General features: G+C 44.9%; 1 protein-coding gene across 2 annotated transcripts in view; it reads right to left on the minus strand.

Annotated features, from left to right (window-relative positions):
- The window catches only part of NHS (Nance-Horan syndrome (congenital cataracts and dental anomalies)), a 468,981-nt gene that overhangs the window by 82,926 nt on the left and 372,069 nt on the right, over positions 1–13,986 (minus strand). For both annotated transcript variants that reach the window (XM_006835599.1, XM_006835598.1), the window contains exon 2: positions 1,812–1,964. In XM_006835599.1, the coding sequence (XP_006835662.1) occupies positions 1,812–1,964 (153 nt within the window). The remainder of the gene's footprint in view (positions 1–1,811; positions 1,965–13,986) is intronic.

A 13,986-nucleotide genomic window follows, 5' to 3' on the forward strand; every position in this document is an offset into this window, starting at 1 on the left:
TAATAAGTACAGTGTTAACCATGAAACAAGAAGATTACAATACAGTCCTTGAATTTGAGGACATGGAAACCAACACTAACAGTACAATGTGACAAGCCACTTCTTGTGGGTAGTTGAATTACAGCACCCTAAAATAGTCATGTCCTAATCCCTAGACTTAAAACTTGATGGTACTTAAAAACAACAGTATTTATATATAATCTATATATGTTGTTGTTGGTATATGCTGTTGAGTCATTTCCAACTCATAGTGATTCTGTATAGGGTTTCCTAGAAGCGGCTGGTGGGTTTGAACCACCCACCTTATGGTTAGCATTCCACTGCTTATCCTCCAGCACCACATCAGGACTCCTACCATATATAAATATATACAATATGAAGTATTTATATACAATATGACTCCTACCATTTATAAATATATACAAAAGTATTTCTACTAGTGGTCTAGTCATACATGCATGGGTTTATTCCAAAATGTTTCTCAACATGTTTCTGTAATTAGTGGATGGCTGCAGACACATTCTTTCAGTGATACATACACTTGTCTGAGTCTCATTAGGCTGCTTTCCTAAAAAGGTCCAATCAAAACCGTGGCTTCGGCTGGATCAGTTCAATTCAAGGTTCAGAAAGTTATTGCAATTAATTTTTAAAATTCCAAAGGGGTCACATCTTGATAGATTTTCCCAAAGGACACAAACAATCATGGGGATTTATTAGGAACAAGTTTTAATAAAATGGAAGACTACATTATGAGACAACCACTGCAAGAGTGCATCTGCTCATTCTTCGAGGGTCGCAAGGGCTGCCCTATGAGAATTTCATTTGTAAATTTTATCCCATCCACCTTCCAGCCCTGATCTTGGCCCTCAGACTTCTTTTTGCTCCTCCAAATCAAAGAACATTTAAAAGGAACACGATCTGTATCCCTAGAGGATGTGCCTGGCCCAAGCCATGGTATTTTCAATCACCTCATATGCATGCAAAAGCTGGACAGTGAATAAGGAAGACCGTAGAAGAATTGATGCTTTTGATGCTGGAGAAGGATATCATGTTTGGTAGGGTGGAGGGTCAGAGAAAAAGAGGAAGACCCTCAGTGAGATGGATTGGCAAAGTGGCAGCGTCAATGGGCTCAAGTGTGGCGGCAATGGTGGGGTTGGTCCAGGACCGGCAGTATTTTGTTCTACTGTGCCTAAGGTCGCTATGAGTCGGTACTGACTCAATGGCACCTACCAACAACAACAACAACAACAGAGGATGCCCAAACTGCCTTTTTGACGTGGTGTCACTGAAGAGCAACGGATTCTTCAGGAAAGGGAGATGGAAACACCACTTTCAGAAGTGTAGAGACCTAGATGGAGGACATGTCAAGAAACAATTTCACATCTTGATATCCTGTTTAATAAAGATGTCTATGGTTTTATAGCAATACTTTCAGACTTCTTCTCTATACCTAAAACCAGAAAAGCGCGCCCACTGCCACTGAGTCAATGCTGACTCATAGACACCAGCCTCATGGGGTTTCTCAGGTGGTACATCTTTATAGGGACAGACCACCTCATGTTTCTCTTACAGAGTAGCTGCTGGGTTCGAAATGCTGACGTAACTTACGTAACCTGCTAATGCCACCAGGGCTCCACCCTGGTCTATAGGCAGGTTAGGTTAGCCATGCTTTATAATATCCAGGTAGAAAGGGAGTGTTTCAACGTCCTTGCTGGACCAGAGGGGGGTAGGGGACATTGGGACTTATGGGACAGAGAGCCTCTGAAGGAGACCAGCCTTTAGCAAAGCCCACCCAGCCCAAGGTCAGTCACCTCTGCGCAGGGCTTGCAGGCTCTGCCGGGCGTGGCGATGCAGCTCCTCCACGCAGGGAGGCCTGGTGGCCGGGAGGAAGATGTTTCTCTGCTGGTGCCACGGTGCTCGGTAGTACATACTCAGCTTACTCTCGACGTCCAGGTTGGAGACGGCTGTGTAAGAGAGAGGGAGAACAAGTATTATACATCAGTGGCTTTAAGCTGTACTGTTGGCATACCCCAGGGTGGGGTGGGGTGGGATGGGAGAGGAGTCTGGGTGACAAGGAAGTTTAGAGTGCTACATTCCCATTACGAACTAAATCCTGGGTGAAGAAAGGTGTGAACTTCACAATATAGATCTCGACAACCTCTGCTCAGAGCTAACTTGGGAGAGCCTAGAACACCAGCCATCTACCTGTGACCCACTAACTTCCTTTCTCCCTCCACTTCTTACCCCCTCTGGTGAACTCATCAACCTGGAGAAGTCCTTGGCCAAGCATGCCTGGGGAGGAGGGGCCCCTGCCTTCCACGAAAGCAGAGAAGAACTCGGGGACGAGTCCAAAGGGCTGCTCTAGCTCCAGTCCTCAGGCAGCGGGCTCTCGGGAGCCCATTCCATGCCTTCTCTGACTCTTCTGGCCCTTGGCTCCTGACCTAGATGTTTTTCCTTATATTGCCATCCACCTAACAACTCTATTGCCTGCCATCTTTCAAAGCATTGCCTCACACACCCTGATTTCACCCAGGGGGAGCAGAGGCATTGAGGAGACCATTGTAGGGGTGATGGGTGCTAAGGGAGAAGAAGCACAGATGGTGTGGGGCCTCCTCCTCCCAAAGTGCAGTCATCTCACTGACACAGTGAGCCAAACCATTCTAAGACAGAGACGACTCCAGGAGTCGAAGATCCAATCCTAGGAACACCAGCTCTTAGAAACCAGGAGGCTTCTGTTGGGAAACTACCACACAGAGGAACTCATTAGCCCCTGGACAATCTGTCAGCCGCTGACAAGAGAAGTGTCCAGTGTGCTGTGTCCTCCAGACCCACTCTGATGGCAGAACTAAGCCACCCTGTTACTCCACCTCATCACCTCTTATTGCTTCTTTTCTGCTTCTATGAAGTGTGTGATTTTAGGGTGTTCTGTCAACCTGGGTGCCCCTGTGCCTCCTATAGGCTTTTGGCTGTTTTCTTCCCTTTTCTTTTTGAAGTCTCATCTACCATTTCACTTAGTCTGAGAAGCTCTACAAGGAAGATGAGCATCTACAGATAAAGGAGAACAACAAAAGGAAAACAAGGGAGAATACTTTCATAGAAGGGGGATAGAAGAAAGAAAACTGGGAAAAAAATCCCACCTTTTGATAAGTAATCCCCCTCTGCAACTACTGCATTGTTGTTGTTGTTGTTGTTGAGTGCCATCGAGTCGGGTCCGACCCATAGCGACCCTGTACAGGGTTTCCGAGGGTGTAAATCTTTACGGGAGTAGAAAGCCTCATCTTTCTCCCGCGGAGCGGCTGGTAGTTTCGAACCACTGACCTTAAGGTTCGCAGCCCGATTCGTAACCACTACGCTACCAGAGCTCTGCATTAATAACTAGTTATTTTTGGTTTAGGTTTTGAACACAACCTTCAGTGGTGTTTTTCCCCCCTAGAAATAATTAATTATAACTACAAAAATTAATAATAGGAACAAAGATGTATTTCCATTGTGAACCAGAGAAACAAGCCCCTGAATAGAGTCAGGCTCCTACTTTGGCCTAAATTTTATCCCCTGCCCACTGCAGTTTCCCATAATCCAACTCAACAGTGCTACTCCAAGGTTCCTCCACCCTGGCACTTTTGACATTTGGGGCTGCATGATTCTTTTGTTGTGGAGAACTGTACTGCCCGTTGTCTAGCAGTATCTCTGGCCTCTACCAACTAGATACCAGTAGGACATAGGTGCAGTTAACTAACAACCAAAAATGTTTCCAGACATTGCCAGATGTCCTCTAGGGACAAAACTGTTCCTGGTTGAAAATCATTTTGCTAACCAGAAGGATATACAAACTTGATCTTTAGCTTTACAACTCTGTGATTCTCCTCCTATCTATCAGAAGGGTACCCATAATACATGTATTCTGAAGTTAAACAATTCAGCCTATTAGACATTAATAAGTACAGTGTTAACCATGAAACAAGAAGATTACAATACAGTCCTTGAATTTGAGGACATGGAAACCAACACTAACAGTACAATGTGACAAACCACTTCTTGTGGGTAGTTGAATTACAGCACCCTAAAATAGTCATGTCCTAATCCCTAGACTTAAAATACCCATGAAGAACAAAGATTACAGCCTTCGGTATGGATTGCACCTCAATGTAAAGAAAACAAAAATCCTCACAACTGGACTAATAAATAACATCATGTTAAATGGAGAAAAATAATTAAAGTTGTCAAAGTCTTCGTTTTTCTTGGATCCACAATCAGCACACATGGAAGTGGCAATCAGAAAGAAAACCACATATGGCATTAGGAAAACCTGCTGCATAAGTCCTCTTTAAAGTGTTCAAGAACAAAGATCTCAATTTGATGACTTACTCACGCCACGCATGTGAAAGTTGGACAATGAATAAAGAAGAAAGTAGAAGAATTGATGCATTTGAGTTATGGTGTTAGAGGAGAATATTAAAAGTACCATGGACTACCAGAAGAACAAACAGATCTGTGTTGGAAGAAGTGCAGTCAGAATGCTCCTCAGAAGTCAGGATAGTGAGACTTTGTCTCTCATACTTCAGACATATTATCAAGAGATAAGGACATCATGCTTGATAAACTGGAGGGTCGGTGAAAAAGAGGAAGACCACCCAAAAGATGGATAGGCAGAGTGGCAGCAGCAATGGGTTCAAGTGTTAAAAATTGTGAGGATGGTGCAGTACCGGGCAGTGTTTTGTTCTGCCCGGTACCGCATAAGTTGGAACTGACTTGATGGCACTTAAAAACATCAACAATCCCAAGCACCTGTGAATGGTCTTTTATATGAGAAAAAAGGACTCTGCAGATACATGTAAATTTAGGATCGTGAGCTGGGACGAGTACCCCCAAATTATCTGGGTTGTTGTTAAATGATGTCAAGTCGGTTCAGACTCCTAGTGACTCAGGGTAGGGTTCCTGAGGCTATAAATCTTTGAGGGAGCAGAAGGCCTCATCTTTCTCCTGCAGAGTGGCTGGTAGGCCCAAACAGCTGACCTTGTGGGGCCTGATGTAATCACAGTGGTCCTGTAGGAGGGACACAGGAGGAGTAAGAGTTAGACTGAAAGTGCTGGGACAATAGAAGCAGAGGGATAGAAAGAGATCCCAAAGGGCTAGGCTGCTGGAAAAGACAAGGAAACAGATTTTTCCCTAGAGTCTCCAGAAGAAGCCAGCCCTGCCAACACCTTGATGTTTGCTCAGTGAAACTGATTTCAGACTTTTGGCCTCCAAAACTGGGAGGGAATAAATATGCGTTGTTTTAAGCCACACGCCTGTCATATTTTGTTATAGGAAACAAATCCATGTATAGTGGTTATAAGGTCAGACCTGAAGTCAGGCCTGATAATCAGAAGGGTACCAGAGAGCACCAGAGGAGGTATCCCAAGGAAGGAGACTTCTGATGCTGGAACTTGAAAGAAGGATAGGGGTTCCCAAGGAGGAAACTACATGTTCAAAGACACAAAGAGAGGGGTGTGTGAAGCTTGCACAACCATGTGATGCAGCTCTGTGGGCAGACCAGGTCGTTGGAGCCAGAGATAAAACGGATCTTGTCTTAGAATGCATATCATGTATCGTGATATGCTGTGGAGTCGGTTCTGACTCATAGTGACTCTGTACAGGGTTTCCAAGGTTGTAAATCTTTACAGGAGCAGAAAGCCTCATCTTTCTCCCGCGGAACAGCTGGTAGTTTCGAACTGCTGACCTCAAGGTTTGCAGCCCGATTCATGACCACTACACTACCAGAGCCCCTTTAAAATGCATAGCTCAGATGGCAGAAGGCAGAATCTCCAGAAGGTACTATTCAATCTGTCTGGGCAGAACTGATGAAAGGAGATACAGATGGGTAACTCGTGATACTGTAGTGAATAATGCTTATCAGGACAGATTATGAGGGTTGGAAATGCAAAGGTAGAAGTTTTGTAACAAGGAAGGGAGTGATTGATTCTCCAGGATAGGAGCGGAGGCCTCTGGGACCATCAACGGAGAAGAGCCGAGAGCGGGACCCTACCCAGAGAAAGAGAGATGCCTGAGATAAAGACAGAGATGATGACGTGGAGTGATGAAGCGATTGGGGACTTTGGACCCAGAGAGGGAAAGGGACTGTGGGCCGAAAACTAGGGGGAGGAGGGGGAAGTGTAGGGGGCTGGTTTCTGGGATATACCTACCCTTTGTGTGGTTGAGGATGCATGGAGGGGATTGGAACCATGGCAGTGAGATGATATACGATGGAATGAATGTAAAACTAAAGTTCTCCCATGTAAACTATCATATAATTCACAATAAAACATTTAAAAAAAATGCATAGCTCAGGACAAAGATGCTGAGGAAACATCACATGGACAGACAGAGTCAAGGGGAAAGCCCCACACCTCTAAAACAGCACTGTCCAATAGAACTTTCTGAGATGATGGAAGTCCTCTATAGCTGTGCTAGCCACTACCTCACCACTAGCAAGTAATGAGCTGAGTTTCTCATTTGATTTCATTTTAATTAAAATGAAAAATGTAAATAGCTAGATTTAGCTAGCCGTCATTATATTGGACAGCATTCGCCCTTTAGCCCAGTCAGACTCACGGCTCTCCCATGTGTGCAGAGTGCTTAACCATGTGCGCCACCCAGGTCTGTTATAGTCTCTCCCCTTCAGCTATAGGGCAGGTTGTTCCCTTGGACCGAGTTTTCTTTTTCCTGAATGTTCAATCTCTAGGAAGAATTCAAACTCAAGATTATAAATCCCAGGATTATCTCCCTGGGCAGGGGAGAGTATTCTTATGGGAGGAGTCTGATATCAATTTTTCTTTCTCAAACTACTCTATAACGTCAACCCTCTCCTTGGAAACCATAAGTGTTTGATGACTCAGTCGTGGGTCACTGAATATTAGGAGCAAAAGCGTCTAGGAGGAATTGGTGAGGGAGAAGGCAACCTCTTCAGACTCAGACCAGGTGGGAAAGTTTAGGCGTAGAAAGGATTGTGGAGTAGAAAGATAGGGTTCCATGTGTAAAGCCTGGGGGCCATTCTCAAGAGAGTGTCTTTGTTTAGTCGCTCTCATAGGAATGCTCTGGGATTGACAAAAGTCAATCTCTTCCTGAACACACAGGTCAACTCCTGCCCAGTAGGACTGAGGTCGCTGTTGAATCCAACAGAGGTGGCCGTGAATTCATGTGCTGGTGACAACTGGGAGAAGGGACAGAACAGCAAGCTTGTCTAGTGGAAAGGTGGGGCCAGAGTTCAGTGGGCAGTCCCTGAAATAGAGGAGGTTCTGAGCAGCCAACGAGGATGTCAAGCTGGTCCCAGGTGACTCTGAGGTTAACCAGAAGACTCTTCTAGGGACCTTATATCCTCAGCACTGCTGACCTTTAGAAGCTCAGGGTGGTCACTGTTAACAGACCCTCAAACACCAGGTCAAGTAGACGCCATTCCTGGGTTCCAAGTCAGACTTCCTGAACCAGAATTTCGAGCAGAGACCTGGTAGTCTGTATGTTAGAAGAGTATTTTCATTTTTATCATCCATCAGGTACATTTGAGAAGCATAAAACATGATCTAATGATGCTTTGGGAGTTTGATGAGAAGAGACGGGAGAAGATGGGGTAGGGAAAAGAAGGCTGGAAATGGAAACAGCCAGCCACCCATGGCCTGTTTTACAAGTAGTTTTACGACCCAGGCACAGTGCTAGGTGCTAGGGTAGGGCACAGTACACAACACAAAAATCCCTGTCCTCAAGGGATGTCTGTTCTTTGGTTCTGTGAAAAGATGGCTTGGATGCGATCGTCCCTAGGAGCCATGGATTGGGAGAGATGCTCTGCAGCAGGCGCTTTCTGTCTTGTTTCTGTATGATTCCCGAAGAGTGGGCTAAGACCTCTATACTTGAATGATCCCAACCACTCAAGACTGTTGTTGTTAAGGGCCATGGAGTCGGTTCGGACCCATAACAACCCTATACAGGGTTTCCAAAGAGCAGCTGGTGAACTTGAACCACTGACCTTGTGGTTCAAACCAACTTGGAAGTTCGGTACATTCTCTGTCTTTCTGTCATAGGTAACTCCAAATTAAACACTAAATTAGCATCCCATGAGGTAAGTGTGAAAGAGTTCAGCAAAATTCTTTCATCATTAAATATATCAGTTTATTTGGGAAAAAAATTACTTTTTGGTGCCCATCCTAAACACATTTCTACTGTGCCAGTTGGGCCATCCAATGCTGCGAGTCTGGGCTGTTAAACCCTGCCTGCTACTCAGGACTGTGGATTCTCAGGTACAAAGATTGACAACATGCATTCCAACATGAGCAGCCAAGTCATAGTGCCTGGGAGGACCCAGCTCTCACAGCGACAGCCTCGTAGAGTGAGAGGAATCCTCACCTCTCCCCATCCCAAAGATTTTTCTTGATCTGCTTAGCATCTAAAATGGATTTCTGCCATGCATTAGCAGATGAACATTTCATTCATCAGTTGCCACAATAGTGTTTATCTCTTAGGCAGGGAAGGAAAGGAAAATGCTGTAACGCCTTTGCTCCTTTGGTTACAGAGCATAAACCAGTATTATGTGTCTACTGGAGGCAGACAGACAGGCATGGATGGAGCTTTTCCAGGGAAAACCATCCCATTTTCCTTCTCCAAAAGAAAATGACTTCTTTTCCTAAATAACAGCTCAAGCAAAGATGAAGCCTCTCACTCCGAAACTCGTGACACCACGGCCATTGCAAGGTTGCCTCAGATCCTCAGATTCACTCTGCCCCCTTTGTTTTCTCTTTTTAAACAACTTCACAGCACACTAGCAGGCTGCGTGCCCCCGGTCACGTTTGTTCTCATAAAATGGCATGGGGGGCAAGCAAAGAGATTTCTTCTCTGCTTATTAGGATCCAATCAAGATTCCCTCTGTGGTAGGCAGAATTCTAAAATGTTTCCCAAGATTCCTGCCCCTTTGTATATGCACCCTGTATAATCCCCTCCTCTTGAGTATGTGTGTTGTTGTTAGGTGCCATCGAGTTAGTATCGATTCATAGTGACCCTATGCACAACAGAACAAAACACTGCCCGATCCTGGGTCAACCTCACAATTATTGCCACACTTGAGCCCATTGACGCTGCCACTTTGCCAATCCATCTCTCTTTTTCTCTGACCCTCCACCTTACCAAACATGATATCCCTCTCCAGTGACTGGTCCTTTCTGACACTATGTCCGAAGTATGAGAGACAAAGTTTGGCCATCTTGGCCTCCAAGGAGCACTCTGGCTGCACTTCTTCCAACACAGATCTGTTGGTTCTTTTGGCAGCCCATGGCACTTACAATAGTCTCCTCTAATACCATGACTCAAAAGCATCAGTTCTTCTACGGTCTTCCTTATTCACTGTCCAGCTTTCACATGCATATGAGGTTATTGAAAATACCATGGCTTGGGTCAGGTACACCTTAGTCCTTAAGCTGACATCTTTGCTCTTCAACACTTTAAAAAGGTCTTGTGCAGCAGATTTGCTTAATGCAATACGTCGTCTGATTTCTTGGCCACTGCTTGCATGAGTATTGGACCTGTGAATTGTGTTATGTCATGAGGCAAAAGGGATTTTGAGGTTCCTACTCAACTGACTTTGAGTGAATCAAAAAGGAGCTTATTATCCTGGGTGGGTTTGGCCTAATCAGGTGAGCACTTAAAAGAGACAAGAAGTAGCAGAGAGAAACATTTTCCTGTTGGTCTTGAACAAGCAAACTGCAATGCTGTAGACAGGATCATGCAGTGGGATTAACAGCAGGTAACATTTAAGGACTGACCACTTCATCTACAACCTCAAGGGAGAGAATGACACCAACAATCAATGAGCTTGGAAGAGGACCCCAGGACTCACATGGCTTCACAACCAACACTTGGATTTAAGCCCAGTGGGACCCTGAGCAGGATGACCCAGCTAACCCACGCCCAGACTCTTGACCCATAGACACAGCAAGATAACAAATAGGATAAAACATCAGACCATAAGGTCGGCAGTTCAAACCCACTAGCTGCTCCTCAGAAACCCTATACAGGGTAGCTATGAGTTGCATGTTGACTCGATGCAACAACAACATTGTTTGAAGCTGCTAACTAACTAATGTACTCTCCTGTTTTACCTATTTCCCTAGAATCAATAGCTTGCCTTGCCTGGTATTTGGCATCTTCTCCCCTGTGTCACTGCTCCCCAAAGAAGGGGCAGATGACACCAGGGGATGGATACAATGGGATATAGAGGTACCCTTCTCCTTTTTATCCTCCACAGCAAAAAAAAAAAAAAAAAAAAGGTGATGTATGCATATCACCTCTCCCCTTCTAGCCTTCAAACTTTCGGAGAGGCCAGGTGCATTGTATTTATAATACCAAGACAACCTCATACAACCCCAGAAGGAAAGGAATTATTCCCATTTCTATAGCGTAGGAAATAGAGACTCAGAGAAAGTAAGCAAATTTCCAAAATTACACATGTGGTGAGTAGGTCTGGGATAAAAACCATTCTGCTCTTGCCCCAATCAATATTGAAATGAGTGCCATATCTCACAGAAAACGTTTTTGTTGGTGGTGGGTGCTGTTAAGTCAATTTCAACTCATAATAACCCCATGTGACAGACTAGAGCTGTCCAATAAGATTTCCTAGGCTGTCATCTTTACGGCAGGACTGAGCAGTGTTTCTGTTGGGTCAGCCGGAACTGACTGGCCAGCACTGGACGACAATCTTTGTACAGGAGTGGGTCACCAGGTCTTTCTCCTGCCATCGGGAAGGGTTTCACTCACCAACCTTTTGGTTAGCAGCTGAGAATGTAACCATTGCACCTAAAGAGTTCTTTCTTACTCTATTAGAGCCCTACTAGCCGTGTTGTTGTCAAGTGCCGTCGACTACATTCCAACTCAGCGTACCTGTATAGGGTTTCTGAGGAGTGGCTGGTGAGTTTGAACTGCCGACTTTGCGGTTCAAATCGGCCTTAGGTTTGAGGGCTTATCCTACAGCGCCACACCAGGACTACTAGCTTTAGAAGGAGTGAAAATGCCTGTTCTTAGTCTCCTTTCCTAGAAAGCCTTGGACCTTGCCTCCACCCCTGCTGCTGGCTGCCTCCCCAAGCTGCTCCTTTGTCCTCCCAGGTCTTCAGGAATTTGAGAGGGGGAAGATGACAGCTGAAATCAAAGTCTGAATGATGCCTGTGATGAAAAATTCCAAACCATGTGCGAGGTGACTCAGAAATGGAATTCCTACCTCCTCATCGAACAGAAGGAATTTGTTTAACACTGTTCTTAGAGTGCCTACATGCAGGAGAGACTTTCTCACATACTCCTGCCCAGATTCCTGCCATGTCCACCCCATCACACATCTTCCTTGCCCAAAAGACATCCCTCCGAAAACCATCCATGCTAATGCCCCGTGAGAGAAAGTACTGAGGAGTGTATTCACACATTAAGACAGGAATGAGCATCTGAAGTGGTATCACAGCTATATATAGATGGTTGGCTCTCTGGTCCTCAGCAGCAACCAGCTTGGTAAGCAAAATGAAATCCACTCAGTCTCTGTGGCTGCTGCCAGAGTTCTCAGATCCGTTGGGAGGAAACATCCTGCCCTTCCTTCCTTGAAGAGTAGCCCCTGGCCTGTTTGGCAGCCTGGAAGAGGAAGCAGGGTAGATAGAATACAGCACAGACCACCAAGATCGCTGCTTCCTGTGGAACAGGCCAAAGCCAGAATCAGACTCCTACAAGACTATCTCTACTGGGCCTCCTTTTCTATAGAACTATAATTAAGTTGAAGAGCAAAAATGTCAGCGTGGGGACTAAGGTGCGCCTGACCCAAGCCATGGTATTTTCAACAACCTCGTATGGATGCGAAAGCTGGACAGTGAATAAGGAAGATCGTAGAAGAATTGATGCCTTTGAATTGTGGTGTTGGAGGAGAATACTAAAAGTTCCATGAGCTGCCAAAAGAACCAACAGATCGGTTTTGGAAGAAGTGCAGCCAGAGTGCTCCTTGGAAGCCAAGACGGCCAAACTTCGACTCTCATACTTTGAACATATTGTCAGGAGGGAACAGTCGCTGGAGAAGGATGTCATGCTGGGTAAGATGGAGGGTCGGAAAAAAAGAGGAAGACCCCCAATGAGATGGATCGGCCAGGTGGCATCATTGATGGCGTCAAGTGTGGCAGTGGTAGTGAGGTTGGCCCAGGATCGGACATTGTTTCGTTCAGCTGTGCATGGGGTCGCTATGAGTTGGTTCCGACTCGATGGCACCTGACAACAACAACATAATTAATTCAGATTTATTCCCCACTATGGAGTCCTGCTCTGGTAGCATAGTGGTTACGAATCGGGCTGCTAACCTCAGGATCAGCAGTTCGAAACTACCAGCTGTTCCGTGGGAGAAAGAGGAGGCTTTCTGCTCCCGTAAAGATTTATAGCCTCGGAAATCCTGTACAGGGTCGCTATGAGTCGGAACCGACTCCACGGTACTTCACAACTATAAATGGAGTCCTGCTGTGGCGCTGTAGGATAAACACTCAACCATAAAGTTGGTTTGAAATGCAGGTCGGTGGTTCAAACTCACCAGCTGCTCCTTAGAAAGCCTACACAGGGTCGCTATGAGTTGGAACCGACTTCACAGCACTTAACAACAATAACAATGAACAATGTATCTAATGGTGACCCCTCAGCATGAGAAAAATCTAGTGGCTACCAGAACAGGAAAGCATGACTGTATTTATTTACACACTAAAAGAATCTAGAGTATTTTTTTGCTTAGGAATATTTTTTCAGTTTCTAAAACAAAATGATACCTCATACCAGAAGGACTGGTTTGCTATTATTGTTGTTGTTGTTAGGTGCCCTAGAGTCAGTTCAGAGTCATGGTGACCTTATGCACAATACAATGAAATACTGCCCTGGCTTGCGCCAACCTCACAATCATTGTTACACTTGAGGTCATTGCTACAGCCACTGTGTCAGTCCATCTCATTGGGCATCTTACTCTTTCACCATGAGTGATGTCCTTCTCCAGGGACGGGTCCTTCCTGATAATATGCCCGGAGTCTGAGAAACAAAAGTCTCACCATCCTCGCTTCTAAGGAGTATTGTGCCTGTACTTCTTCCAACACAACGCAGATTGGTTTGTTCTTCAATCAGCTGAGTGGGCGCCTCCAATGCTGTATCAGTTTGTTGAAATATTTCAATTTGTATTGTATTCCATCAATTTCTAGAGACTGTTCTTTGCCAATGCCTTCAGTGTACCTTGGACTTCTTCCTTCAGTACCATTGGCTCTTGAAATAGTTGAACATTGACCATTTCTTTTTCATACAGTGACTCTTTGTATTCCTTCCATCTTCTTTACTGCTTTCAGCATCATTCAATATTTTGTCCATAGAATCCTTCAATATTACAAATCAAGTTCTTTAATTTTCTCTTCAGTTCTTTCAGCTGGAGAAATGCTGAGGGGGTTCTTCCCTTCTGGTTTTCTGACTCCGGTCTTTGCACATTTCATTATAGTACTTGACTTTGTCTTCTTGAGCAGCCCTTTGAAAATTTCTGTTCAGCTTGTTGACTTCTTCATGTCTTCCATTTGCTTTAGCATCTTTATGCGGGTAGAGCAAGTTTTAGAGTATCTTCTGACATCCATGTTGGTCTTTTCCTTCTTTCTTGTCTTCTTAATGACTTTTTGCTTCCTTCCAGTATGATGTTCTTGATGTCATCCCACAACTCTTCTGGTTTTCAGCCATTACATGTCTAATGCATTGAATCTGTTCTTGAGATGATCTCTAAATTCAGATGAGATATGGCCAAGGTCATATTTTGACACTGGTGGATTTGTTTTAATTTTCTTCAGCTAGCCTGAACTTGCATATGAGCAGTTGATGATGTCTTCCACAGCCTACCCCTGATCTTGTTTTGGCAGATGATATGGTGCTTTTCCACAGTCTCTTTCCACAAATGTAGTCAATTTGATTTCTGTGTATTCCATTTGGTGAGGTCCATGT

This window comes from Chrysochloris asiatica, unplaced genomic scaffold (assembly GCF_000296735.1).
Source record: "Chrysochloris asiatica unplaced genomic scaffold, ChrAsi1.0 scaffold00018, whole genome shotgun sequence".
Classification (NCBI taxonomy): Eukaryota; Metazoa; Chordata; class Mammalia; order Afrosoricida; family Chrysochloridae; genus Chrysochloris; species Chrysochloris asiatica.